Source organism: Heterocephalus glaber, unplaced genomic scaffold (genome assembly GCF_053883595.1).
Source record: "Heterocephalus glaber isolate CG9 unplaced genomic scaffold, H.glaber_assembly_v1.0 deba00000937, whole genome shotgun sequence".
NCBI lineage: Eukaryota > Metazoa > Chordata > Mammalia > Rodentia > Bathyergidae > Heterocephalus > Heterocephalus glaber.
This window is the reverse complement of record NW_028258173.1, coordinates 2,595,958-2,621,848: the sequence shown is the minus strand read 5'-3', so window position 1 is coordinate 2,621,848 and position 25,891 is coordinate 2,595,958. Positions and strand designations below refer to the sequence as shown.

The window sequence follows — 25,891 nt, the reverse complement described above, 5'->3', positions numbered from 1 at the left end:
TGGTGGGGACTGGTGGGCCTTGGGGACCAGGCTCCTGGGGCCATCCTGGCCAGAGGGCAACAGATGCGTCCTGAGACAACCCCACTGGCAGGGTCTGCCTCTGTCCCTGCAGCACGGAAGCAATGACAGGGTCACGAGCCTCAGTCACGGGTCACGCACAGTTGTACACACATTATTTCACAAAACACTATTTTATCCTTAATTCAAGTGATCAAGGCACTCTGATATTTGAAAACTGGGTGTGGTGGCACATTCCTGTAATCCCAGCACTCTGAGAGGTTGAGACAGGAGGATTGCAATTTCAAGCCCAGCCTGAACAATTTGGAGAAACCCTGTTGCAAAATAAAAACTACTGGGGCCATAATTCAGTGATCGAGCACTTGCTTAGCATGCATGAGACCCTGGGTTCAATTCCCAGCACCACACAAACACAAAATGCAGGCTGTGACACCACATTTCACAACCCTCCAATGGGGGACAGGAACAGCCTCATACGATAACAGGGTTCAGAAAGATATCCCCATCTCGTCCCTCATATGTAGTGAGATTTCGTGGGGATCCACTTGTCTTGGTGCTGCCTGAGTCACACGTCTGTCCACAAGTCCCCACTAAATTGCACTTTGTGTAGTCCTGGACCTGTCTGCATCCTTCCGTCTCTGGACAGCTTCTGTCCTGTGGATGGTCCTCATATGCTGGGATGGGTTTCTTTGAAACAATAAGCATCCTCTAGAAAGAGAGAAGCCTGAGAGGAATACACAGGCAGTACTCAAAAATATGGTTGAATGTTTACATTTTAAAAATCTCTTATAGTACAGGACACATTGCCGTTAATCACCCCTGGAAATACTCCCCCTCAAATCAAATACATTTATCCCATCATTCTTGCCACTTACTGAAGCAGTTCTGGAAGTCCTTTTTCCTGAGTGTCTTCACAGGTGTGATCAAAAATACAGTAAATGTTGCTGCCAGGTGCCATCCAAAGGCAAGGCAGGCTTGTAAAATGTAAAAATATTACGATGTGTCCTCATCCACCTTATGTACTGGATTTGGCACAGTGCAACTTCTGGTCCTTCCTCAAAGTTAAAATGACCATCAAAGGTCAACCTTTTGAATGGATTCAAAACGAGGCAGCTGCAACAGGACAATTGAAGACACTCACGAAAGAGGACTTCCAGACCTGCTTCAGAAAGTGGCAAGAATGTTGGGATAAGTGTATTCGATGCCTGCTGCCCAGACTCCGCACTGTGTCCCTGCCAGTCCTGTGGGATGGCACCGGCAGGGGACAGGCTGTGGGGGCGAGGCAGCAGCTCGCGGCACAGCTGGTGTCCTGGACCCGCAGCCCCTCTGTCCTGTGCCCCCAGGTCAAGCTCGGGCAGCTGCTGAAGCAGCAGGAGAAGATGATCCGGGACATGGAGATGGTGGTGACTCGCAGGGAGACCATCATGACCCAGGCCGAGGGGCAGAGCAAGGTGGACAAGAAGGCTCTCACCAGGACCGAATTCCACCACAGGAAGATTGAGCTGCAGCGGAAAATCAGGGAAACTCACAAGGTGAGCAGCAGCGGGAAAACACAGGGGTTTCATGGTCCTTTTCTGCCTCTGCAACCCGCGGAATATTCTAGAAAGGTGCTCCTGATCCAGCTCCATGTCTGCTCTTGGGGCTGGGCATCACGATGTTCTTCTCCCGTCAAGGACACTTCCTCCCCCTTGGCACGTCATCTGGGGTCCCAGGGCCTCCGGGCTGTGCTCACACTGGCTCCCACCACCCCGTCCCCATGGCGGAGTCTTCTCTGCTTCTCGCTCACTCCCTGGGCTGCGGTCCATGCTGCTGCGACACACTGACAGCAGCGTGGGGGCGGTGTGGATCGGGAGGCCAGCTTTGGAACTGGGCAAGCCCATCTGTCCTGCCCGGTGACGGAAGCCACTGCGTCCTCTGGGCAGTGACCACCCTCTGTGAGGGGATGCGTGGCCCATGTGCTGGATCCTGCTGGGTGAAGATGTGGCCATCAATGTGGCCTGAGCTCCCCAGGGGCTCCTGAGTCCCCCTTGCCTGGTGCCGTCCTGGGCCTGGCCCTGGAACTTTGCCTGGGGTCTAGCACAATTCACCTGGGGGCTGAGGCAGCCGGGTATTTGCCTTTTGCTTAACAGAAATAGCCTCTGGGAAATACACAGTGTGGGTGAGGATGTACTGCCAGTGGGGGCTGGGGACAGGCTGCTGGGAACACAGTGGGCACCCCCAGAGCCTGCATCTCTGTCCACCTGGGAGAGGACAGACCAGTGCTGCCCCAGTGCCCATTCCCAAGCCATCACCAGGTCGGAAGTTGAGCTCACACTTCCCAGGTTGGCTCACGGCCCCGCTGACCAGCTGCATGGCTGTGGGTGTGAGATGCCTTTCCCAGCCCCTCTCCGTGTCTGCTGCTGCAGGAGGGGCAGGAACTGCCTCCCGGGGAGGTGACGGTTAAAGGCAACAGCAGCCGTGGCCGTGCACGGTGTGGAGGCCATGGGGAGCTCTAAGAATGTGGCCCCAGAGGTCCCTGGGCACTCACAAGGAGCCTCCTGTGTCCCCCACTGGCCCCACACCCTGCCAGGCAGCACCCAAGTCCTCCTGCTCCCTGGGCCACTCCCAACAGGAGCCCCTCCATGGCTGATAAACGGGGCCTTTTCCTCATACTCCAGTCCCATCCCGGAGGTCTGTGTCCCCAGCCTGGCCCAGAGAGCGACTGCCTTCATCTTTCTCTGGACCCCACCTCAGCTGGCAGTCTCTGCCCCACCCTGCTGGAAGCCACTGCATTTGCACATCCCTCTCCCCCACATGAAGGGTCCCACCCAGCCCAGTGCATGGCCAGAAGACACCTGCGGGTCCTTGGCCTATCTGCCAAGTGACTGGGATGCAGGGGCCCAGCAGGTCTGTCTCCTAGGCCACTGAGCAGTGCAACCGGACCATCTTGGAGCTGGAAGAGACTCAAAAGCTACTGAACAGCTCCCTCTTGGAGAAGCAGGAGACGCTGTCCAGGATGCAGGTGGACACAGACACGCTTGACGCCAACATCAGGCAGCTTATGGCGTTCAAGCGGCAGGTGAGAGTCCCAGGGGTCCCTCAAGCTGAGGCTCCTGGGCAGGAGGGTGCACCATGACCAGGAGAAGCCAGAGTCTCTGACAGCAACGCTGGTGTTTACGTTTTTGTGCCCTTGTGATTGCTTCACTCAGCAGATATTAAGCACTATCAGTCATGGGCCAGGTACCAATCTGGATGCTAGGACTGCAGGACAGACGAGGCAGAGTTCCATCCTGGGGGAAGGAGAGCGCAGGGCACGCAGAGTAAATAAGGAGAAGGCAAGATGTGTGAGATGGGGGTGAATCCTTTGAAGAAAAATAAGCAGAGAGCTGTGCTGGGGACTCCGGGTGAAATGGGGAATGAAATTTGAGTGTGGTGGCCTGGGAAGGCTGAACTGAGAGGGCGAGGGCCTGCAGGAAGCAAGGGAGGAGCGGCCCCAGGCTGCTGGCCAGGGGAACAGCAGGACAAGGAGGCAGGGCTGGCAGCTGCAGGAGGAGCACAGTCCGGACTTTGGGCCTTTGCAGCCGGGATGAGCGGAGACAGCGGAGGGGTGTGGGCCACAGATGGCCTGGGATTCCGCAGGATGCCTGGCTCCAGGGTGTGCGGTCGAGGGTCCAGGGTGCACATAGAGGCTGCTTGAGGCACACAGCTCTTCAGGAGGGTGCTGTACAAAGATGAAGGCGGCCAGCGCTCTGCATGTGTATAATTCAGAAGCCATCCCAGCTGGATCTCCTGCCGGCCTGGCTGTGTGTGAGCGGAAGAGGGGTCAGCCGTGACTCCAACACACAGGCCTGGCCAGCTGAGACAGGAACGCATCCAGCATCAGGCCTGACATACAGTGGCATCAAAACTGTCTCCTTGCAGCCAGGCGTGGTGACGCACACCTGTGATCCCAGCGCTCTGGGAGGCTGAGGCAGGAGGATCATTAAGTTCAAGCCCAACCTGGGCAACTTAGCAAGCAACTCAGCAAGACTCGGTCTGAAAATAAAAAATAGTAAAGGGCTAGGGATCTAACTCAGTGCAGAGGTCCCGAGTTCAATCCCTAGTGCCACAATAAATAAATAATAAATAAGTAAATAAGGTAGGTCCCAAGGACAAGGGTATAATAGTGACTGAGACTATAGACTTCAGTCCCCAGTACCCGCCCCCCCAGTCTCTCTGGACGGATGAATAAGGGTCCCAGGCAGTGGGAATCTGGCTGTCCCTGGGGACTGGAAACTCACTTTTCTCTCCTTCCCCAAGGTGTGGTTCTCCTCCCTGGTACCCTCTCAGGTGAGCTGGGGGGGCCAACACCCTGACACATTGTCCCTTTCCCAACCAGAACCTTTCAGAGATTGTGATCCTACAGACGCGCCTCAAGCACCTGCAGGCCGTGGTGGACGGGAAGTATTCGTTCCTGTTCCGCTCCCGGAAGTCCATGATGCTGGAACACAAGCGCCTGGAGGGCCGGCTGGCCCTGCTGAGCACCATCCTGGCCCATGCACAGGAGGAGCACCCCCAGTTCCAGGAGGCCCTGCGCCCCATCAGCCAGAAGATCGCCAGCAAGCTCGAGTCCCTGGGGCCTTCCTAGAAAACATAATGGATCCCCCCACTTCCAGGACCCAACCCTAAAGAAGACCCCCAGAATTCTGCTCATCACCAGGGACAGCATCTGGGTGCCTTCATAATGACACCATTTATGGGACACAGACAGGCCACCCCTGAGGAATTATTTCTCAGCCACTCAGTTTAAACAAAGTAGAACCCAGAGTGTCCACAGCTCTGGTGAGCCTGACTGTCCCCTTTCCAAATGCGGGGGCATCGCCTGTGAATACAAACTCCCACATGCCCAAGGGCCTGACTGGTCCAAGTAAAAAGCAGTCGGTGGTGGGTCCCCAGGGCCAGACTCCTGGGGAAGAAGGGACCCCACGGAAGCCAGGGGTGGGACTGCTTCATTCCTAGAGCTCTGCTAGGGCACAACTGAGGACCCAAGCCACCTTCCGGGCCCCCATCCCCTCCCCACCCCGCTGCCCAGTGTGCAGGGCCTCAGGGCTTCCCAGGAAGCAGGCGCTGGGCTGTAACGGGACCACAGCAAGCTGGGGCCTGTTCCCCGCCTGCTAGCCTCTCTCCCACACGCTGGCTTCTTTCTGAGACAATTACCCTGTGGTTTCTCTAAGGGGGAAAGGAAAAATGTTCTACAAAAGAACTTCATTTGCAAACTCTGGAGCAGAATAAAATACTCCTTTTGAATATGGCAGTGAGACATGTTTATTCTAAAACTGCAGAAATACAGAACTACAAATCAGGCAGGGAGGTCGCGGCACGGACCCTCCTCCGCTCTGCGCGCACAGGTTTCTTTCTTTCCTTCCTTTCCTTCCTCCCACCCCCGCCCCCACCGGGGATTGGAACTCAGGACCTTGTGCTTGGGCAGGCGCCTCGGGGCACCACTGAGCTGAATCCCGGTCGGTAGGTTTTCGATCTCACTCCTGTAAGTTTGCCTATCTTTTTATGCGCATTTTCTCACCTGAGGATCACAATGCCTCGCCTCCTCCCCCAGGAGGAAGGGTGAGTCACGCAGTGAGTGAAAGGTGCCTCCAGATCCGGGCTGACTCCAGCCTCTCCGCCTTTTCCACGCGTCCCCCGCCGAGTCTCACTGCCCCCGGCTGTGCCCACGCGCGTCGTGTCCCTTCTCTGTCCCCAAAGGAACCTGCAGCCACAGCCGGACAGGCGCCCCAGGACACCTGCCCACGCCCGCGTCGGGGTCGCTCCTCGCACATCGCCACTAGGGGGCGCAGCGCTCATACCGCTGGCCTAGCCTCGGGCGCCTGCGCGGGGGCGGTGCCACGTGACACTGCGGGCCCGCCCCTCCTGCCGGCTACGTGACCTCGCGGGATCCTGCAGGGGGTCTGTGCGACGGCGGGCTCGCAGGTGAGCGTCGCGCACTGGTGAGCGGCCGTCGGCAGGCACGGGTGCGTAGGTGAGTGGCGGGTGCTGCCCAGGAGCGGGCTGGCCGGCGGCCTGCAGCTGTCAGCGATTTCCTAATTGGGACACTGAGCGGAGCAACGGGGCAGTGACCCCAAGAACGGAACTGGCCCCAGAACCCGGTTTCTTGCACATCTCCGCGGTGCTCAAGGGGAAGGCTCTGTTTGTACCGTGTCTCTCAGTTTGAGGCACCTGGGGGATGAGAAACTTCAGCCCCAGTTGTCAGAAAGCTGGCGTTTGAACCCACCCAGCGCCGGGGAGGTCAGCGGGTCAGGCCTCTTCCCAGAACCCGAGTTGGTCCTTTTTGGTCCTTCCCCATTTGTCTCTGAACGGGACGTTGAAAACAGAACTGAGAACCCTCGTATAGTGCTAGGGTGCCTGCTCGCTCCCCGTTTCTAGGACCTCCTTCCCCCTGAGCCTCCTCTGCCCTCCTGTGCAGCTGCCCCGAACCTGTCGGTGTGGTGGCCCCGACTGTGGACCCCTGCACTGTACTCGGAGTCTTGAGTTCCCTAGAGCGGAGTCTGACCGCAAGGCACCACGTGTGTCTACAAGGGCCAGAGGGGCGGGGCCTCTGCAGCACCGGACGAAGTGAATATCTGGTCTCCGAGCTTGCTTCCTGGCACACAGCTCCCTCCCCAAACCCTTGGAACTCCGATTGATGTCTTTCCAGTGCTAAGGAGGTAGCTGGTGACCCCTAGGCAGAAAAACCAAGACTTGTTTAGACTTTTAGCTTCCCTCATCCACCCACCTAGTCCTAGAAAGGTTTGGAGATCCAGTCCATCACTAATGGCCGATAATTAATAAATACATACATAATAGACACCCCCCCCCCCAAGATCGGATGGGTGAACAACGTATATGCCTGGAAGCTCTGTCCACCCCCACCAAACCTCACAGTATACATCTCTGCTGTTCCTGAGTTACAGCCTTTGTTGGGGAAAAAAACAACAGAAAATAATGGTAAATGTCAGTAAAGTGCCTTCCAGAGTCCTGTGAGCTATTCTAGTGAGCTATGGAGCCAGGATGGAGGCTCGTTCAAGCCCCCAAGTTGATAGCCAGTCAACAGAGGTACTGCTGATGGCCTGGGATTGCAGCTGGCTGCTGAAGTGGCACAGTCTTATGGGGTCCAGCCCTCAATTGTGGGGGCTGTGCTACCTCTAGGGAGTCAGTGTCGAAGCGCTCCACACCACCTACGCATGGGCTCTCACTAGGGAGTCAGTGTCACCACCAGATTGGACTCTAGGACACCCAGCTGGTGTCTGGAGAGCTGAAGAATCAGTTGGTGGAAGAAAAACCTCCCACAAGTTGATGTTACAAATGTGGGGAGAAAATTTCACTCCCACCTCAGAGAGCCCAATTCACAAATGACCCCTGGTGGCCCCCAAGCCCAGCTGCTGGTCAGAATGTTTGTGGCCGGCTCTTCTGTGATACAGTCTGGCCTGTGTGTCACCCCTGCTAGTGTGTGACTGTTCCCCACTGTGTGCATGTTACTGGCAGTAAGAAGGTCACACAGAGCCACGTAGGCCAGGGCACCCAGTCGCTGGACTCTGAAATCCACCCTGGCTCTGCCCCTGACTGTGCCTGGAAGACCAGGACTCCATGCCCAACGGTGCCGGTGCCTCAAGTGCGCCCCCACTGTGGCCTTACTGCTAGAACACTTTGACCTGACCCTCTTCCTTCTCTTTCCGGTGGGCTCAGACTGGCGTGGGTGTGGTGTGTCTCCCAGCCTTCCTGTCCCAGCCTCTCTTTTTCCCGATGAGATCAAAGATTCCTGTAGAAAATCCTTGCATGTTTACCCCATGTTGGTGCCTGCTGCACCTTGGAAGGACTGGGCTGATTCCACATTCCTCATACAGTGCTTGGAATGTGCAGTAATAAGCCAAAGAAAGGGAACAATCTTGTTGATCTCAACACCAGACCCTGACCTTCTGTCCTTGTCTCTGTTCCTGTGAGGCTCCAGATGCAGGTGTACCCAGGCATGCCTCCCCAGTGCCACAGGGAGGGCCTGGGTCTCTCGTCTGCAAAGCCATCAGGGCTTGGGACTCTCTTTTGTGGTGTGGCCATCCTAGTGTGGTCCTCAGCAGTGCCCAAGATTTCTCACATGGTGTATCCCTGTGCCCACAGCAGGAAAGGAGCCAAAGAGATGGCAAGCCCCTGAGGGCATTAATCCACTTACCTATTGGTGGCTGAGATTTACCGGCCTGGGCCATACCTTCCTGCAGAAGTGGGGCTCATATCACCTACAGTTGAAGCTTGCTCAATTCATTTGTTATCTGTCATTCTAGGCTCTTCCTGTACATTTCCTTTTTTTGAGACAGTCTCACTGTGTAGTTTAGGCTGGCCTTGGACTCACTATGTAGCCCAGGCTGGCCTCGAACACATGGCAATCCTCCTGCCTCAGCCTCCCGAGTGCTGAGATTACAGGCATGCGTTACCATGCCCAGTGCTTCCTGTACTTTTTTTTTTTTTGGTACCAGGGATCAAACTCAGGACCTCACTTTGGCAAGGCAGTTGGCGGAACTACTGAGCTAAATTCCTGGCCCCTCTTCCTGTACTTTTTATTTATTTTTTTTAATGGTGCTGGAGACTAAACCCAGGGCCTTGTGCATGCTAAGCACTCACTTTGCCACTGAGCTACAACACCCGCTCTTCCTGTACTTAAACGCATATCATTTGTGACCTTTTAGAAGACTTAGTGGGCGCTGTTCCACGGTCCCCACTTTGGGATATGTCTCTTCCCTTTTACCTGTCTTCCCTCCTGTCAGTCAGCACAGTGCTCCAGCGCCGCCTGCAGTGTGCATTCTCTGTAGCACCCATGTCGCTGGCACCCCTTATCTGCAGCACCCCCTCTCCTCATTGCTGGGTCTGCAGCACCCTGTGTCTCCTCCTCCGCCCTCCCCTCCAGCTGTCCTCATCAGCGCCCTGGGGGAGGCCCCTGGCTGGCCTCTCTGTCCCCTGGCGCTGCTGGCCATGGGTCCAGGCTGTGCTGTGGAATCCACCCGAGTCCTCTGGCCGCCCTGCTCAGCTGGTCTCTTCTCTCAGCAGGCCTCCCGGAGCTCCCACACGGCCCAGGCAGGCAGGCGTCCACCATGGCTGTGCTGTGGGCACCCTGTTCCCGGCTGCTGGTGGGGGCCTGCACCCTCATCTCCTTGGCCACGGTTGTCCTCCTGGGACACGTCCTGTTTTGTGACTTCCCAGTGGTCCCTCGAGAGCTGCGAGACTTTCCTCAAGGGCTGGAAGAGACTGCCCACGCTCACCAGCCAGGAGCCAGCGGGCCAGAGCCCTGGCGTGCCCAGAAACACCCTGGCCAGCCTGGAGCAGCACCAGCACAGTGTGACATCCCTCCCGACAGCCGCTTTGACTGTGCCCCTGACAAGGCTGTCACCCAGGAGCAGTGCGAGGCCCGTGGGTGCTGCTATGTCCCAGCAAGGCAGCACCCTGGGCCCCCCCTGATGGGGCAGCCCTGGTGTTTCTTCCCCTCCAGCTATCCGAGCTACCGCCTGCAGAACCTCAGCTCCTCAGAGATGGGCTACACAGCAACCCTGACCCGAGCTACCCCCACCTTCTTCCCCAAGGACATCCTGACCTTGCAGCTGGACGTGTTGATGGAGACAGAGAGCCGCCTGCACTTCACGGTGGGCCAGGATGGGCTGGGGCCAGGCAGGAGTCTGGGCATGTGGAGGGGACCCTGCAGAGACCCAGGCACGCAGACAGGCTGGGCCAGCAGGGGCAGAGAGGACATGGAGTACATGTGGGCTCCCTGCGGGTGTGCCTGCGGCCCTAATGTGTGCCGAGAGCTCGGGTATGAGCAGACAGAGTGGCCCGGTGGGAAGAATGAGACTCATGTGGTGGCAGGTGCTCTAGAAGGTAGGGTGAGGGCACGGATGGGGTCACATGTCCTCCAGGGGTGACTCAGCCTCCTGTAGGGAGGAGTCAGCATGGGGATGGAGCACCAGCCACTGACCACCCACCAGCAGCTGGGACTTCCACTTGCTGCTCCCCCGAACCCCACGGCACCCCTCCCTGCAGAAGGTGACTTTGTTTTAATGGGAGGATGCCCCGTGCCATATTTGGGCCATACTTAGATTAATAAAAAAAATTAGCAGTTTATCAAAGTTCAGGTTTACTGGGTGCTCTGTCTTTGACCTGGCAACCCGAGGGTGGTTTCCTTCTGGCTGTGCAGATGAGGAAACTGAGGCTCAGAGGGGTAGAACCAAGTGCCTGTGCACACAGACGGTGCCTGGCCCGTGTGGGACGTGAGCTCCTCCTGGAGCCATGAGGCCTACGAGACTGAGGACAGGACTGGAGGGCGAGCCAGCAGCCCTCCCACGGCTTGAGCCTCACTGTCTCTTCTAGATCAAAGACCCCGCCGACAAGCGCTACGAGGTGCCCTTGGAGACCCCGCGTGTGCACAGCCGGGCGCCGTCCCCCCTCTATAGCGTGGAGCTCTCCGAGGAGCCCTTCGGGGTGGTGGTGCGCAGGAAGCTGGACGGCCGGGTGCTGTGAGTGCTGCTCCCGGGCCTCGCCCTGCACCCTGGGTGGGCGGTGTCGGCTCCTGGGGCCAAGCCTCTTGGAGGGACGAGCCCATCTGTGAGCTGGACAGCATCGTCCTCCCGCTGTGGCCTGCCGTGGACCCCGATCCTGCTCCTCTCCCATCCCTGCCAGGGCCACCTGGTTGTTGCCAGAGCACCCCAAGCCTGTGCCCACGGAGGTCCGCTCAGGGCAGCCCCCCAATCTTGGCATGGTTCCCGTGGGGCCCAGAGGGTCCTTCCTCCCACCCAGCCCAGGAGCCCCGTCCAGGGCCCATATCCCCAGGCCATCTGCAGATGGCTTCTTTGCCACAGCAGGGTGTTCTGGCATCCTGCAGTGCCCAGGGCAGCCCACCACAAAGGGTGACTCTCCCGGGTGCCAGAAGTGCCGAGGAGAGACCTGGTCCAGCCCAGAGTGGCTCCCCCTCCGGGTGGCTTGCTTGCCCTTACTCCACTTTATTTATACTTATTTGTCAAATATTTGTCACTTACCACATACCAGGAACTAATTTTTAACTCATTTAAGCTCCATAACAACTCAGAATTCAGTGGTTCTGTTGAGGAAACTGAGCCACAGAGGCGAGGGGACTCACTGGCATGTGATAGAGCCAGGGCACCATAGCCCCTGCTGTTGGCCACTCTTTGTGTCCCTCCAGGGCCCATGTCCTCTAGTATGACCTTGTAGGTGTTTATATCGCTGCTGCCCACTCCCCGTCCAGGGTGGCGTGGGCACAACCTCTCAGGATGTGCCCTTAGTGGCTCTTTTCACTGGCTTCCAGTTGTGGATGGCTGCTGGGCCTCAAGTGACTGCCTGTCCTGGGGTCCACCTTGGGTGTGGGTACAAGGAAGCCTGGTCTCCCCGCAGGCTGAACACCACCGTGGCACCCCTGTTCTTCGCCGACCAGTTTCTCCAGCTATCCACCTCCCTACCCTCTCGGTACATCACTGGCCTTGCTGAGCACCTTAGCCCCCTGATACTCAAAACCGAATGGACCAGAGTCACCCTCTGGAACCGGGACTTGGCCCCCTTGGTAAGGAGGGGTGACCAGGCGGGAGCTTGGAGTCTGGGGTCCCAGGGCTAAAGTGCTCTCCCTGCCTGTCCCAGCCCAGTGCCAATCTCTATGGGTCACACCCTTTCTACCTGGCTCTGGAGGATGGCGGCTCAGCCCATGGAGTCTTCCTGCTGAACAGCAATGCCATGGGTGAGTCCCAGGCTGGGCCTGCCCCGGAACGAGAGGTTCTGCCGAGGCCTCTCATCTGGCGAAGGAGCAGAGTGGCTGAGGCCTTCTGTGCCCCGTGGGGGGTCCCAGGCAGGCCCCCAGGTCCAGTGCTCACGGCCCTTCCACCCCTGCCTAGGTAGGGTCAGCACAGCTGCCCCTTGGCCCCACCCTGGCAGGCTGCTTCCAGGGTCCCTGTGGAGAGCCACACTCCAGCTGCAGCCTGGCCATCTATGGGGAGCGGCGGCTCACACTGGGGTGTTCATCACCGAGCCAGGCTGTTTCCCCCAGATGTGGTCCTGCAGCCCAGCCCAGCCCTCACCTGGAGGTCAACAGGTGGGATCCTGGATGTGTATGTCTTCCTGGGACCAGAGCCCAAGAGCGTGGTGCAGCAGTACCTGGACGTCGTGGGTAAGGCCTGCTCCCTGTGCCTGCCCCACCCCTCCCCTCCCCTTCTGCCCCCACTCACAGTGCTGTTGGCCCGCAGGGCGCCCCTTCATGCCACCGTACTGGGGCCTGGGCTTTCACCTCTGTCGCTGGGGCTACTCCTCCACTGCCATCCTCCGCCAGGTGGTACAGAACATGACCAGGGCCCACTTCCCCCTGGTAAGTGAGGGTGGAGCGGGGCAGCCAGGCAGGGCAGCAGAGCTCCCAGATGCCAGCGGTAGGCCCTGTGCTGCACCACAGGATGTGCAGTGGAACGACCTGGACTACATGGACGCACAGAGGGACTTCACTTTCAACCGGGATGGCTTTGCAGACTTGCCAGCCGCTGTGCACGAGCTCCACCAGGGCGGCCGGAAGTACATGATGATTGTGGTGAGTGCCCCACCCCTTCCTTTCCCTTCCTTCAGGACAGTGCCCGGGTCTGGGGACGGCAGGCGCCTGTGCCGTGGCTCTTGCTTATGCCTGCTGTGGTTACCAAGGACGTCTTCTGAGTTTGTCTTATACTGAGGGAACGTCAAGGAGGTTATGGACTTAGTCCCCGCTTAGTCTCCATACTCTGGATTCTCTAGTTTTGGGGTTACTTGTACTGCCCTAAAGCCAAAGGCAGAGCTGATGTCACTGTACTGGGAAAGGCCAGGGGGCTGGATGGGGAAGCAGATGGATCTCCTGTCCTGCTCATCCCTTGGAACAGCTCTGTGTGGGAAGAGGTGACCAAGGGCAGAACTGAGTGACATAGTACAAAAGCCGACCTGCTTCGGGCCTCTCCCTATAGTGGGAGGGATGTGATTCGGGGCTGGTGTAGCCTGGATCTTACGCCTGGCCCTATCCAGAGGAGACCAGAATTGGGGACTGAAGAGACCAGACAGCCACCATGATTTGCTCAGAAGAGCAAAGTCATTTGCTGAGCGGTTTAGGCTGAGTTGACCTTACCCATATCTGTCATTTCTGCCCCTGTGGGGGCAGCAGTCACCAGTGCCCACTCAGCAGAGAGGGCAGAGGCAGACCCTTTCACTTTAAAAAAATACATATATAGGGCCAGGGATGTAGCTCAGTGGTTCCACCACCTGCCTCACAAGCACAAAGTCCCAAGTTTGATCCCCGGTACCAAAAAAAAGAAAAAGTTCCTGTAGAAACCCCGGAAAGCTTAGAGGAAAGGTAATGCTCCCATCCAGGCACACTCTCCCCAGCTGCCACTCTACAGGCAGACACTGCATCTACACACCTGGGCACGCTGTACACGTATACGGCTCATCCTGCTCTTCACCCAGAGACTGGTGCCAAGGATAGGGGCCACATCTCTCATCCTGACCCGTTCCTGTCACCCCCAGGATCCTGCCATCAGCAGCTCAGGCCCTGCTGGCAGTTATAGACCCTATGACGAGGGTCTGCGGAGGGGGGTTTTCATCACCAATGAGACCGGGCAGCCACTGATTGGAAAGGTAGGCTGGGGACCTGGAGGGTCTGACCAGGGAGCACAGAGTAGCTGTTCAGGAAGACAGTGGGATTTCAGATGTCAGGACCAGTGGGACAGAGTGGGTGGGAAAAGGCCCAGCTGCTGGCGGCAGGGGCTCCTGATAAGGAACACCCTGGAATTCTTCCATCAGGGAGCCTCAGCCAGCAGGGCAGTGGGGCCCTGCCAGGCGTGACCTCTGCATACCTTTGGTGAGATCTTAGGGGCCTTCTGAGAGTTCCCCCGCCCTCCCATGGGGAGCTCAGCAGAGTCCAGGTGTGCCCAAGCTAGGAGGAAGGGGGACCCCCATTGAGGGAGGGCCCAGGCACCCCCACAGATGTGGGAGGCTCCCTTCCTGGGTGGGTCTTTGACAGCAGCAGCCCCGATGAGGTTGTCTCCACCGAGCTTCTCACACTCCAGTTCCCTGGTCTGTCCACACACTGGCTGGATATGTGGGTGGCCTGGGGCTCTCCCAGGGTGAGGCCCGTCAGGCCCTGTGTCAGAACAGTGTGGGGAGGGATCCACTCATTGAGCCCTGGGGCCCGAGTGTTTTGCCGATTTGTTTGGTTTTTGGTTTTTTTGGTATGGGTGATTGAACTCGGGTCCTTGCGCTTGCGCAGCAGGCAGCGAAACCACTGAGCTAAATCCCCAGTCTGTTTTGCCAATTTGGACGCTAACTAATAGTGAGGCTTCCACCCCGCTGGAGGCTGTGACTCCACAGGGCCCTGGTGCACGCTCTGGCTGGGGCCAAGTCTCCCCTTGGCCTCTCGCTGTCCAGGTATGGCCTGGACCCACTGCCTTCCCGGACTTCACCAACCCCGAGGCCCTTGACTGGTGGCAGGACATGGTGTCCGAGTTCCATGCCCAAGTGCCCTTCGACGGCATGTGGATTGTAAGTATGGCCCCTGCCCAGTGCCCCCCGCAACCCCACCTGTGGACCCCGGCCCCGCCATCTGCACCCTGGGCTTCTCTTGCAGGACATGAATGAACCGTCCAACTTTGTGAGGGGTTCTGAGCATGGCTGCCCGGACAACGAGCTGGAAAACCCACCCTATGTGCCGGGTGAGCTCCCACCCTCCTGCCCTGGGAGCCCCGTGGGGGTTGGTGGCCCACATCTGGGACTCACCTTCTCTCCATTATGACTTGAAGCTCTAAGAAGCAGTGGGCAGCAGCATCTGAAGGGGAGGGAGGGGAACTCCAGGCAGGTGTGGTCCAGGTGGGATGACTGGGCCTAGGACCCAGGCGTGGTCGCACACGGCCAGTGCTTCAGGGGAGGGCTTTCGGGCTCAGGGTGACACGAGACATGCGGGCTGGAGGTCTGCAGAGCCTTGTTGGGTACCCACCTCGTCCTGTGTTTGTGAGCAGTGGAGACAGCAGAGGGAGGTCCCCAGGCCCCGAGGGCCACACCGTGAGCAGGGGCAAGCTCCACACCCAGCAGGAGACGGGGAGGCTTTAGGGTACACCCCCAGGAGCCACGCCTGAATATATAGCGACCTGCACAGTGGCTCCCAGAACAAGGGGGACAGGAGGGTGCCAGCGGCCCACCCAGCCCAGGAGCGAGTCCATGGAAACCAGCCCCCTTCTCTCCCAGGAGTGGTCGGTGGGACCCTGCAGGCAGCCACTATTTGTGCCTCCAGCCACCAGTTCCTGTCCACACACTACAACCTCCACAACCTATATGGCCTGACAGAAGCCATGGCCTCCCACAGGTGAGGCCCAGTGGCAGCCCGGCCCAGCTCAGGGTGTCGGCAAGGAAGGAAGACACCCTGACCACTCAGAGCCACCGGGGCCTGTGCTCCTGCCCCACAGCCCAGCCTGCAGCCAGAGCTCTCTCGCTCTGCACACCGGTCAACCCCGGGTGCCTTCCTGTGCCACCAAGAACCCCGTGTCTGCTTGGAGGCTGGGGTGGGGTGGCTCGCCTGTAGAGGTTGGGGTGGCTGGGGCAGGGCTGACTCCCCCACCGCCTCTGTGTCAGTTCCTCCTCTCGGCTCTACCCCACCACTGCTATGGCCAAGTGCCCTGCCCTCGCAGGTAGTGAGGGGCTCCCGGGGAGCCACTCCACTCGGCTCTGTGTCCCCTCTCCCACCCAGGGCCCTGGTGAAGGCTCGGGGGACGCGCCCCTTTGTGATCTCCCGCTCAACCTTTGCTGGCCATGGCCGGTACGCCGGCCACTGGACGGGAGACGTGTGGAGCAGCTGGGAGCAGCTTTCCTACTCTGTGGCGGGTGAGAGCCTCAGTCAGGAGCCACTGCCTGGCGGGGCAGCGGGGCCCCTGCACAAGCAGCTCTGCCCGAGCTGGTTCTGGGCTCTGCACGGCTTGGATGCTTCGCCAGTGGCTTGGGGGCCTCTGCCAGTCCTGTGGGCCAGAGACCTGCTAGCCGTGCACACCTGTGCAAGTAGGCCAGCTCACCTGTGTGGGTGGCTCACCCCCCACACCTCTTCTGGTGGCCGTGTCTCTGGTTCACCCTAGGCACTGCCTGAAAAGCTACCAGACTCTCCCCTTCCCAGTTGCCCCTCTGGTGACCACGTCCCGAGCTGTAGGAACATGGGTCTGAGCTCAGCCCACAGGACGCCCCTGCCCTGGACTTCTTGGCCCCAGCTCCATCCTGTGAAGACGAATTTGATTTTTGTTCTCAGAGCTTTAATGTGGTTGACTCACATGAAGCCTGGAAGTGGCCCAGACCCCTGGAAAACAGGTTAGGGAGTGAAGGGTGCCCATGAGGGTGCCCGGGCCATCATGGCAGCTTAGAAGAGCCAGGCCAGGGCCCGGTGCCCTCTGAAATGTTCTGAACAGTGGGGACCTTGCGTGAGAACTCCCTGAGATCTCAGGAGAAGTGAGCCCCCTTCTAGAAGGCGCTGGCTGCTCTGCCCCACCCAGTTGCCTCCTCACCCCCAGGCAGGCGTGGCGGGCAGAGACAGTCTGGAGCCGCTTTGCGGAGACCTTTCCAGGTCTGCGATTTTAGCCCCCACCTGCACTGAGTGCTACTAAGCAAAGGGCCTGTGGGTCTCCGGATCAGTTGTTACCCAGAAGAGATGCTCCCCAGAGCCCCAGGCTGGGCCGTCCTGCCGCTGGCTCCCAGTCCAAGGTCCTTGTTCCCAAGGAGACTGAGCCCAGTGGCAGTGGTGGGGAGCGCCACACCTGGCAAGAGGGCCTTGAACCCGTCCACCCTTCGTAGCCAGGGGGACTCACTGTCCCTTCTAGGTTCCTGTGGCTGCCATAATGAAGGACCACAAGCTGGGGCTTACAACAACAGGACTTATCTCTGCAGTGTGGAGACCACAAGTCAGAAATAAGGTGTGGGCAGGTCCTGCTCGCTCCTCTTCCTGGAGTCCTTACATGGCGGTTTCCTGGTCTAAGGATGTCAGTTGTTGGATTAGGCCCAACCCAAAGACCGCATATTCACTCAGTTATATCCGCAATGACCCTGTTTCCAAAGAAGGTCACATATCTTGTCCTGGGGGTTAGGACTTGATCCTTTGGGGACACGGTTCACATATGGGGCTCTACTTTGCTTTGCCTGCCCCATGGTCAGGAAGCACCCCCATGGAGGACATGGCTGCTGCCTGAGTGGAAGACACAGAGCCCAGCACCGTCCTGACCCTTCAGAGGGAGCTGCACCTCCAGCAGCTCTGCAAGCCTGTCTGTCCAGCTCCCTGGCCTGAACTGGCCCAGCTGCAGCAGTTTGAGGCCAGTCACCTCTGTCCCCACAGAAATCCTGCAGTTTAACCTGCTGGGGGTGCCCCTGGTTGGGGCAGATATCTGCGGCTTCCTGGGGAACACCTCGGAGGAGCTGTGTGTGCGTTGGACCCAGCTAGGAGCCTTCTATCCCTTCATGCGCAACCACAATGACCTGCACAGCCAGGTAGGGCCGGCGGTGGGCACAGGGAGGAGCCTGAGGCAGGAGGGAGCCCCCATCATGAGACCTGCCCTGGAAAATCCTGTCGCTACCACAGCAGCCTATCCCATTGTCCTCCCCACACTGGGTGACCAAGGGGCAAGCAAGGTGCCCAGTCAACGGGACCATGACCTCAGGTGCCCCTCTGCCCATGCAGCCCCAGGAGCCATACAGATTCAGCGAGCCTGCGCAGCAAGCCATGAGGAAAGCCTTTGCCCTGCGCTATGCACTGCTGCCCTACCTCTACACTCTGTTCCACGGCGCCCACGTCAGGGGCGAGACCGTCGCCCGGCCCCTCTTCCTGGAGTGAGTTACCTGGGCTGGGGAGTGATGCCCCATGGGCACTGGGGTGCGGGAGCTCACCAGGGCTTTGTTCCTGGGACCGGAGCAGATTGTGGCTGAGTGAGGGCAGAGTGCCCCCCAGCCTCACTAGATCGCAGCTCAGGGCTGGGGCATTCAAGGTGTGGAAAGCTGGGATGGAGACCTCTGAGCACCAACCGAGCCGCCCCGTTGTCAGGCGGGGACGGGACAGGCAGGCTGGATCCCCGTGGGGCTGGGGAGGGCGGCAGGAGAAACATGGCGGGTGACACACACAGGACTGGGTGCAGTCCTCGAGTAAAGGCCAGAGCCTCTGGTGGAAAGGTTTGTCCGCTGTCTGCACATGTCCAGGTGTCTTCTCCTTGCACCGCATGAACGGAAGTTCCAGAAGAATTAAATGTTAGATGTCAAAAGTAAGCTGTACAAAATGCCACGGATTAGAAGTAACCATTTACCAAGGCTCTGGGGCAGAGGGTTTTCTGAGCATTGGAGGAAGAGGAAGGAGATTGAATTCCTAAAGAAAAACGACTATTGCACTCAGCAGAAGGAGAAAATTAAAGTCTCTGGCTAAAAGAAAATTGAAACTGTTCAAAACATAGATTGTAATGGCAGACAGATTCGAGAAATCACCATCAGTAAAATGGAGAGTGTCATTCTTCCTAATACAGAACGGATGCATAGCAGATGGATAAGACCAGCTTTAAGGGGCAAATGAGGGGCTGGGGTGTGGCTCAGTGGTAGAGCACTTGATTAGCATGTTCGTGGGCCCTAGGTTCAATCCCCAGCAACACGCAGCTTGAGCACACACATGTGCACACAGACACACACACAGAAGCACATACAGAAACAGCCAGGCACTGTTTGTAGAGCAGGGAACATGAACGGCAGTACACACTTTCTCACCAGGAAAAGCAGTTTATAAGTTTTCAGTGCTTAATGTCTTCATCTGTCACAGTCTAGTTGTAACTAATAACAATTTAATTTCAGTAGTAGAAAGAAAACTTTGTTTAACCAGGCATGGTGGAGGATGCCTGTCATCCCAACACCGAGGGAAGCTGAAGCAGGATGATCACAAGTTCAAGTCCCTCCTGGTCAATTTAGCAAGATCTGTTCTCAAAAAAAAAAAAAAAAAAAATGCAGATGTAGCTCAGTGGTAGAGCACCCCTGCGTTCAGTTACCAGTACCGCAAACAAAACAAAAAACTGTCTCCTACATAGTTCATCCCCTGCCCTCCCTTGCGTGGTCAGCATCACACCAATCGTATCTTTGACCCCACGTGCCACACTGACCGTGACTGCCTGGCGCAGCTGCATTTTAAGTCAAGTGGGAGCAGCAGAAAGGGCCACAAACAGCACCTGGATGCCTCTCTCGTGTTTGCACCTGGAGATGCCTGCACACCGCTGTTCGTGTCTCTGTGGGTCTGGATCACCCTCTGTGCACCTGCTAGTGACGAACGCTGTCCGTTCCTGCTGCTCTGGGAATGTCTTCACGTCTCCTGTTTCGGAGGGTGGTTCTGCTCAGTGAGAATTCTTAGTCGGTGTTCACTTGCTCTTCAGTGCTTAGAACACATCTCTCCGCTGCCTTTGGCCTCTCCAGTTCTGATGAAGAGCTTCTCTCCTGGTTCTCGGCACAGTCTCTGGAGTTTGAGGATCAGCTTACGGTGTGCCTAAGTGTAGAGGTCTTTGTAGTTATCCTACTTGGAGTCCGCTGAGGTTCCTGGATGGCAAATTCGTATTTTTTGGTCAGGCAGGGCAGGGGTGTGGCTCTGTGGCAGAGCCCTTGGCTACCCTGCATTAGGCGCTAGGCATCCTTACCACAAAAACAAACAGAACCCCTTTTTAAGTCATTGTTATTTCTTAAAATATTTCTTTCCTTTTCTCTCTTCTGCATCCGGGATTCTCATTACACGTATATTGGGGCCCTTGATATTTAAAGCTCTGTTTATTTTTTCTTCATTATTTTTTCCTATTCCTCTGCCTGGGTAGCCTTGATGGTCCTGTCTTCTCGTTCCCTGATTCTCCTATTTGCTCTAAGTTGTACTGAGCCTCTCTAGTGAATTTTTTTTTCAGTTGTACTCTTCTCAAAATTTCTGTTCTTTTTAAAGTTTGTGTCCTTACGGATATCTCCTATTTGCTGAGTTATATTCCTATACTCTCCTGTAGTTCTTTAGATGTACTCAAAATAGCTGACCTACCCTGGTATGGTGGTACATGCCCATAATCCTGGATATTCGGGGAGCTGAGGCAGGAGGATTCAAGTTTGAAACCAGCCTAGGCAACCTAGCTACACCTTGAATCAAAATATAAGCCAGGTGTGGTGGCACATGCCTATAGTCCCAGCATTCTGGGAGGCTAAGGTTGAATCCCTTAGGATTGCAAGTTTGAACCCAGCCTAGGCAACTCAGTGACTTAGCAAGACCCTATCAAAAAATAAAAAGGGCCTACTAAAAAGAATATAATAATTAAAATTAAAAGGGCTAGGAATGTAGCTCTGCAAAGACTCTGGGTTTAATCCTCAGCCCTGCCCCCCCCATATATAATAATATATATTATATATAATAAAATATATAGTATATAACAACATATATATTATATATATAATAAAAATGGGCAGGGGAGGTAGTTCAGTTGTCATGTGCGCCCTGGGTTCAATCCCTAGTACTGGGGGAAAAAAAGCAAAGGCTTACTCAGTCTTTAGTAACAAGAGCAACACCAGCCCCTCAGGAATGGCTCCTGGTTTCCGCCACTGCCCCCTTCTCCCAGGGCTGAGCCACACTTCCATGTTTCTTTGATGTCTTCCAGTTCTCGGCTTCAGGGTGGCCACTTCCAGGGCTCAGCTCTAGTCCCCAGGCTTCCCCTGCCCCGCCCCTGGCCGTGGTGTGCCTGCCTGGGGACTGCTTCGTGGCTTTCCCGAGTTACCGCCCGGAGCCTGTTTTCTCTGGCCACAGGAGCCGTTCAGGGTTAGCGTGGTGGGGAGCTAGCCCGTGGGCAGGGGTCTCCTCAGCTGCCTGTGCCAGGCTGAGTGCTCTGTTCTTCTTACCGAGATTCGTGAGGAGATGTGCGCTCGTTGCGTTGCTGGAGCCCTTGGCTGTCCCTGGGTGCCACAGATGTCGAGGCTGCCATTTTGGCCTGTGTTCTTGTTGCTTTTATGGAGGAGGAGACTGCGAGCCCCTCACTCCACCAGTGTCACTGACGTCCCTCCGAGCAGCGTGTTTCCATACGGAGAGACACTGTTTAGTGGGCCCGAGAAATGGTAATGAAAATAAGGCCACAGTGGAATGGACGGTTTCCAAATGCATATTTACACAGGGATACGAGGCGGCACATTTGTGGCTGTCAGTGATGTTTTTGACGCTCCTACATTGGTGCCTTCATTCTCCAAACAAATCTGGCCTTGAAACATCATCCGGACACTGGTGTCCCCAGGGCAGTGTGCATGCTGGGCATGGGGAGCCGCCTGGGTTCCCAGGAGTGGCAGATGGGAAGCGTAGAGTTGTGTCGGCACGATGCTCTCAGATGAGTAGTGGAAAGATGGACAGGACATACGCCAAGTGTGAGTAAGAGTGGCCTCTGGTTGTGCCGTAGTGAGCAGTCTCTTCCTGGTTGTTGATAGGTTTTTGTGCTTTTCCAGATAGTTGGACAAACGCATCACTACTTTGCTAATGGAAGAGAAATGAGCACAGTGCAGAGGTGGGTGGCCCTTCTCTGGTGGCTCCGGGGCAGACGAGCCTGATTCCCATCCTGGACAGAGGCCGCCCTGAGCGTGGCCCACGGGAAGTTATTTTAGGCTCTTGGGTGGACCTGGTCAGCAGGAACCCGGCCTGCCTCTGTAACCTGAGTCCTCTCTTCCCTGGCTCCCCAGAGCTGGGGATTCCAGCTCCACTCTCTCCCTGCCCTGCAGGCCGTCTGTGTCTCTGCCCCGGCCCACATGCCTCCACCCCTCTCTGCAGGTTCCCCAAGGACCCCAGCACCTGGACCGTGGACCGGCAGCTCCTGTGGGGTCAGGCTCTGCTCATCACACCTGTACTCGAGCCTGGGAAGACTGAAGTCACCGGCTACTTCCCCTCGGGCACGTGGTATGACCTGCAGATGGTGAGAGGGGAGACCCCGAAGCCTGGAGGGGGGGTGCTCCAGAGCAGCCCGCAGTCCTGACCTGGACAGAGGTGTGCAGTCCTGGCTTCGTGCGGGTTCCTCACACACACACATCAGCCCATCAGTTCTTTGCAGGGACCACATTTTCCATGCGAGGAACCAGCCTGTGCGGGTAACTCCCCAGGCTCAGACAGCCGTCGCTGGGGCTGAGCTACACTGGGTGTCATCTGACTTGCCCTGGACCTGTCCCACCAGATGTCCTGTGGCCACACAGCCTGTCTCTCCTGGGCTCCACACGGCTCCTGGGGACAGCATGGGGCTGTGGTGCTGCCTGGGCCCCTTGTGACGTGACACCTCCCTCCAGGTACCAGTAGAGGCCCTGGGCAGCCTCCCGCTTCCGCCCCCAAAGTCCCCCAGCCCTGCCATCCACAGTGAGGGGCAGTGGGTGACGCTTCCGGCCCCCCTGGACACCATCAATGTGCACCTGCGGGCTGGGACCATCGTGCCTCTGCAGGTACTAGGGCTGTACAGTGGGGTGGGGGTGTGGACACCGGTGGGGCTGGGGGCTCAGGGGGCTCCTGGGGGGCGGAGCCTCTCCAGGGAGGAGATAGGAGCGGGGGGGGGCGGGGGGGCACAGCGCTCTGTCCCTTAGGAGGGTCCGTATGTCAGGGCCCAGCTCCGGGGAATGGGTCGCCGATCCTTGCAGTGGAGACAGACTCAGGTCCGCTGGCCTCGGCCAGGGCGTCACCACAGGCCGTCCTGCACACCTGCCTCCTTGTAGCCTGTCCCGGAGCCCTCCACCAGGGCCAGGGCCGTGACACGTGTCCACCCCCTTCCTAGGCCCCTGGCCTCACAACCACAGAGTCCCGAAAGCAGCCCATGGCCCTGGCTGTGGCCCTGACCCCGCGTGGTGAGGCCCAGGGGGAGCTGTTCTGGGACGATGGGGACAGCCTTGGGGTGCTGGAACGCGGGGCCTACACGCAGGTCGTCTTCCTGGCCGGGAACGTGAGTCCCAGGCCTCCCGGGCCGGCGGGAAGGGAGCCGTGGGAGGGGACCCACCCTGCTCAGGGGAGGGGTGCCAGGCAGGGGACTGTGCCAGGCGTCCTGTCTCTTCACATCCACACAGAGGGCCCCCGGAACACTGGCAAGTCCCTGCTCTGGGGGGTTCCTGCCCCTGCCTGTCTGTGGCCACTTTTGTATTCTTCCTGCCTCTGTGCCAACCAGAACACCATTGTGAACCAGCTGCTGCGCCTGACCAAGGAGGGGGCGGACCTGCAGCTGAGGAAAGTGACCGTCCTGGGGGTGGACACGGCCCCCCGGCAGGTCCTCTTCAACAGTGTCCCTGTCTCCGACTTCACCTACAGTCCAGACACCAAGGCAAGAGGGCAGAGCGGCAGGGGCTCTTGTCCTCAGGGTGGCTGCAGGGAGGTGCTCGGGATACCAGCGGCCCAGTGCCGTCCAGCTCGAAGCGTGGATATGGAGGATGCCTGGACCCCAGGGTCCCGGGGGGAGGAGTAGGCCCTCAGTGCTCCCCCCATCCACATCTGGGTGGCAGTGGGGTGACCCTGGCCGTGGAGGCTGTGAGCCGCTCACGTGGTGCCCGGCCTCCTGAGCCATGCAGGGCCAATGTGAGGCGGAGCGGCAGCCAGCAGCCATGCACGGCTCGTGGCAACAGCTGCCCAGCGCTCAGGTGTCCTTCTCTCTTGAGCAGACCCTGGCCATCCCTGCCGCGCTGTCCATGGGGAAGCAGTTCCGTATCAGCTGGGCCTAGTGGCAGCAGTGCCCATCTTGCCAGGGAGGTGCTGCCGGGTGGGTGAAGCAGAGCTGCGGTTCCTGAGCACGTTGGTTCCAGAGGCACCAAGCACAGGATGGCTGTTGAGCCCAGCACTGGTCTCCTAACTTGTCTGAGAGTGCACCACACACACACACACCACCGTCAGTGCCCTCGGCCACTGTGTAAGGACGTCATACGGCGAGGCTGGCTGCCCCTGGCCTGTGACCAGGTGCAGCAGTGTCAGCTGCCACCACCGCCCTTTGTCCCTGCCCCCAGAGAAGGTGACACCCAGGACACAGACACTGTACCCACGCCAAAACCAAGCCCTGTGGGTGCAGCGGCTGTGAACCCACAGAAGGACAAAGCTGGTGACACTGTGGAGTCCACAGACGTGAGGAACTGCTGCCTGGGAAGTATCATTACGGTTAATAAAAGGGACTTTGAGAACCAGCACCTGCCAGTCCTTCTGGGCTTCAGGGCCCTGAAGTGTCCCAGGGCCACCAGGAGACACCAGAGGGCCCTGGTGTGTTGCCCCTGCCTGACAAGGCAGCCGCCTGTGTGTCCTCAGTCACCTCACGTGCCCATGTCACCCTTCCTGTCCTCATATCCCTTCATGTCTGCATCTCCCCCTTCCCCTTCAGGTCCCTTTTGCCTCATATCCTTACCTTACCTCACATCCTGTCACCTCTGGTTCCCCCTGATGTCCCCTCACCTCCCCGATACCCATGCCCAGGGTGACTGGAGAATGTCTAGCAGGGCCTGGGGCCGCATGGACACGAGGACTTTGGAGGGGCCTGAGGCCTCTGCCCCAGCTCTGTCCCAGGTGAGAGGAGGACAGGTTCCGGCCCAGGTTCCCCGGCGAGCCTGAGGAAAGGAGAGGAAGAAGCCCAGTGTTGGGGTCACAAGATGGCCAGCCCTTCAGAACACCTTGTCCTGTCAGCGGGATTGATGGGGCCAGAGACGGGCCTGTGCTTACCTCTGCGGCCTATGGAAAATCGAGCATCAGAGGTACAGTGACTGACAGGAGCTCACACCTGACAGGCGACTGTGCGTCTTCCAGTCTTCACTCACAAGAGAGCCCTTCCACAGGGCCAAGTCCCGGGCCCCACCTGCCACCCCGCCTGTGTGGACCTCTTAGCCCTAGCCCCTCATGTTCCAGTGATCATATGAAAAAAGGGACAGCAGTAATAACCAGATACCACTTTATCCCTGAATCCTAGCAATGTACAGCGTTAAGCAGAGGTGGAGCCAGGAGTAGTGATGCACATCTGGTATCCCAGCACTCTGGAAGGCTGAAGCTACATGACTGCAAATTCCAGCCTGGCTTGGGCAACTTAGTGAGACACTGTCTCAAAAATACATAAAGGTTGGGAAGATAAGTCAGTGCAAAGGCCCTGGGTTCACCTCACGGTACCAGGGGTGAACGTACCTGGAGAGAAAACAAAAATGGAAGGGGAAGTGGTCCCTCCCTAGGCAGCAGAGCCAAAACCCTGTCAGTGCTGGTGGCCCGGGTGGCTGAGGACGCCCTGCCTGACAGTGCCAGGCTCCCAGAGTAAGAGACTGTCGGGGAGGGCTGATGACGCAGTGGCCGCCGCCAGGCTGGACTAGCCATCCGTGTGCTCACCTCCTGTGCTATCACAGCCCCAAAGGGCAAATTGGCCACTGTACCCCCCTTGCAGGAATGTCGGGAGTTCTCATCCCCATTGGGCCAGTGCAGGAAGGGACGGGATGAAGAGGTGTGGGTTCTGTCCTCGAAGGGGCGCTGAGCAGTGAACCACGATGCGTGGCCCTGTATCCTCATGGGGCTGGTATTCCTGTGCCGCCGTTCGTGACCCACACCTGCTACCGGTCCTGCTACACAGGAGCACTCGCTCAGGTAGACACGCTAGCGTCTGGGCCCGCCGGACCTGGTGCAGAGGGGTTCCCAGAGGCCTCCTAAGCAAGGCCCATTCTCAGACCCGGTGAATGTTTGAACGCATGCAGGTTACGCACGTGGCCGGGGCTGGCTTCCCAGGCACGGGACACGCGTGGGCCCAAAGGACTCAGAAGGGCTCTGAGCTGGGATAAAGCTTTGCTGCCATCCCAAAACCCTCAGTAACTTTCTCACAAGGGTCCTGCAGCATTCTCAAGTCTGCGTGGAGCCCCCAGGCTGTAA

The 25,891-nt window shown here is 58.0% G+C and overlaps 2 protein-coding genes and 1 long non-coding RNA gene across 12 annotated transcripts in view; 2 read left to right on the top strand and 1 right to left on the bottom strand.

The window, feature by feature from the left end:
- The window catches only part of Ccdc40 (coiled-coil domain 40 molecular ruler complex subunit), a 56,202-nt gene extending 50,915 nt beyond the window's left edge, over nt 1-5,287 (top strand). For 5 of the 7 annotated variants that reach the window (XM_087208340.1, XM_004860878.4, XM_087208342.1 and 2 more), the window contains 3 exons: nt 1,362-1,550; nt 2,918-3,076; nt 4,376-5,287. In XM_087208340.1, coding sequence (XP_087064466.1) covers nt 1,362-1,550; nt 2,918-3,076; nt 4,376-4,624 — 597 coding nt within the window. In that variant the 3' untranslated portion in view covers nt 4,625-5,287. Of the gene's footprint in view, nt 1-1,361; nt 1,551-2,675; nt 3,094-4,375 lie in introns of those variants that run through there. The other 2 variants (XM_013078125.3, XM_004860879.4) reach the window with 2 other exon arrangements.
- On the bottom strand, nt 365-5,827 carry LOC110345096 (uncharacterized). The gene is made up of 3 exons (XR_002388178.2): nt 5,558-5,827; nt 4,418-4,620; nt 365-4,032 (listed from the first exon to the last, which is right to left on the bottom strand). It is a non-coding gene; the product is annotated as an uncharacterized LOC110345096 (long non-coding RNA).
- Nucleotides 5,828-5,870: 43 nt separating this feature from the next.
- Nucleotides 5,871-24,186, top strand: Gaa (alpha glucosidase). 4 transcript variants are annotated; one of them, XM_004860882.3, is made up of 20 exons: nt 5,871-6,010; nt 9,058-9,650; nt 10,372-10,517; nt 11,410-11,575; nt 11,650-11,746; nt 12,053-12,172; nt 12,249-12,367; nt 12,449-12,580; nt 13,537-13,647; nt 14,437-14,550; nt 14,636-14,720; nt 15,250-15,367; nt 15,749-15,882; nt 17,369-17,520; nt 17,711-17,859; nt 21,821-21,962; nt 22,327-22,476; nt 22,803-22,967; nt 23,187-23,339; nt 23,674-24,186. In XM_004860882.3, exons 2-20 carry the CDS (start codon nt 9,105-9,107, stop codon nt 23,731-23,733), a joined length of 2,859 nt encoding a protein of 952 aa, XP_004860939.1. In that variant the 5' UTR covers nt 5,871-6,010; nt 9,058-9,104; the 3' UTR covers nt 23,734-24,186. The 4 variants fall into 4 exon arrangements, with proteins under 4 accessions (XP_004860939.1, XP_087064471.1, XP_087064473.1 ...); XM_087208345.1 differs by having other exon boundaries at nt 5,876-6,010; nt 9,061-9,650; XM_087208347.1 differs by having other exon boundaries at nt 5,878-6,010; nt 9,214-9,650.
- The last annotated feature ends 1,705 nt before the right edge of the window (nt 24,187-25,891 follow it).

Coding starts and splice junctions, on each gene's coding strand:
- Gaa (XM_004860882.3), top strand. CDS start 9,105: ATGGCTGTGCTGTGGGCACCCTGTTCCCGGCTGCTGGTGGGGGCCTGC. Junction 11,576..11,649: donor ACCGGGACTTGGCCCCCTTG/GTAAGGAGGGGT, acceptor TGCCTGTCCCAG/CCCAGTGCCAATCTCTATGG. Junction 12,368..12,448: donor CCAGGGCCCACTTCCCCCTG/GTAAGTGAGGGT, acceptor GCTGCACCACAG/GATGTGCAGTGGAACGACCT.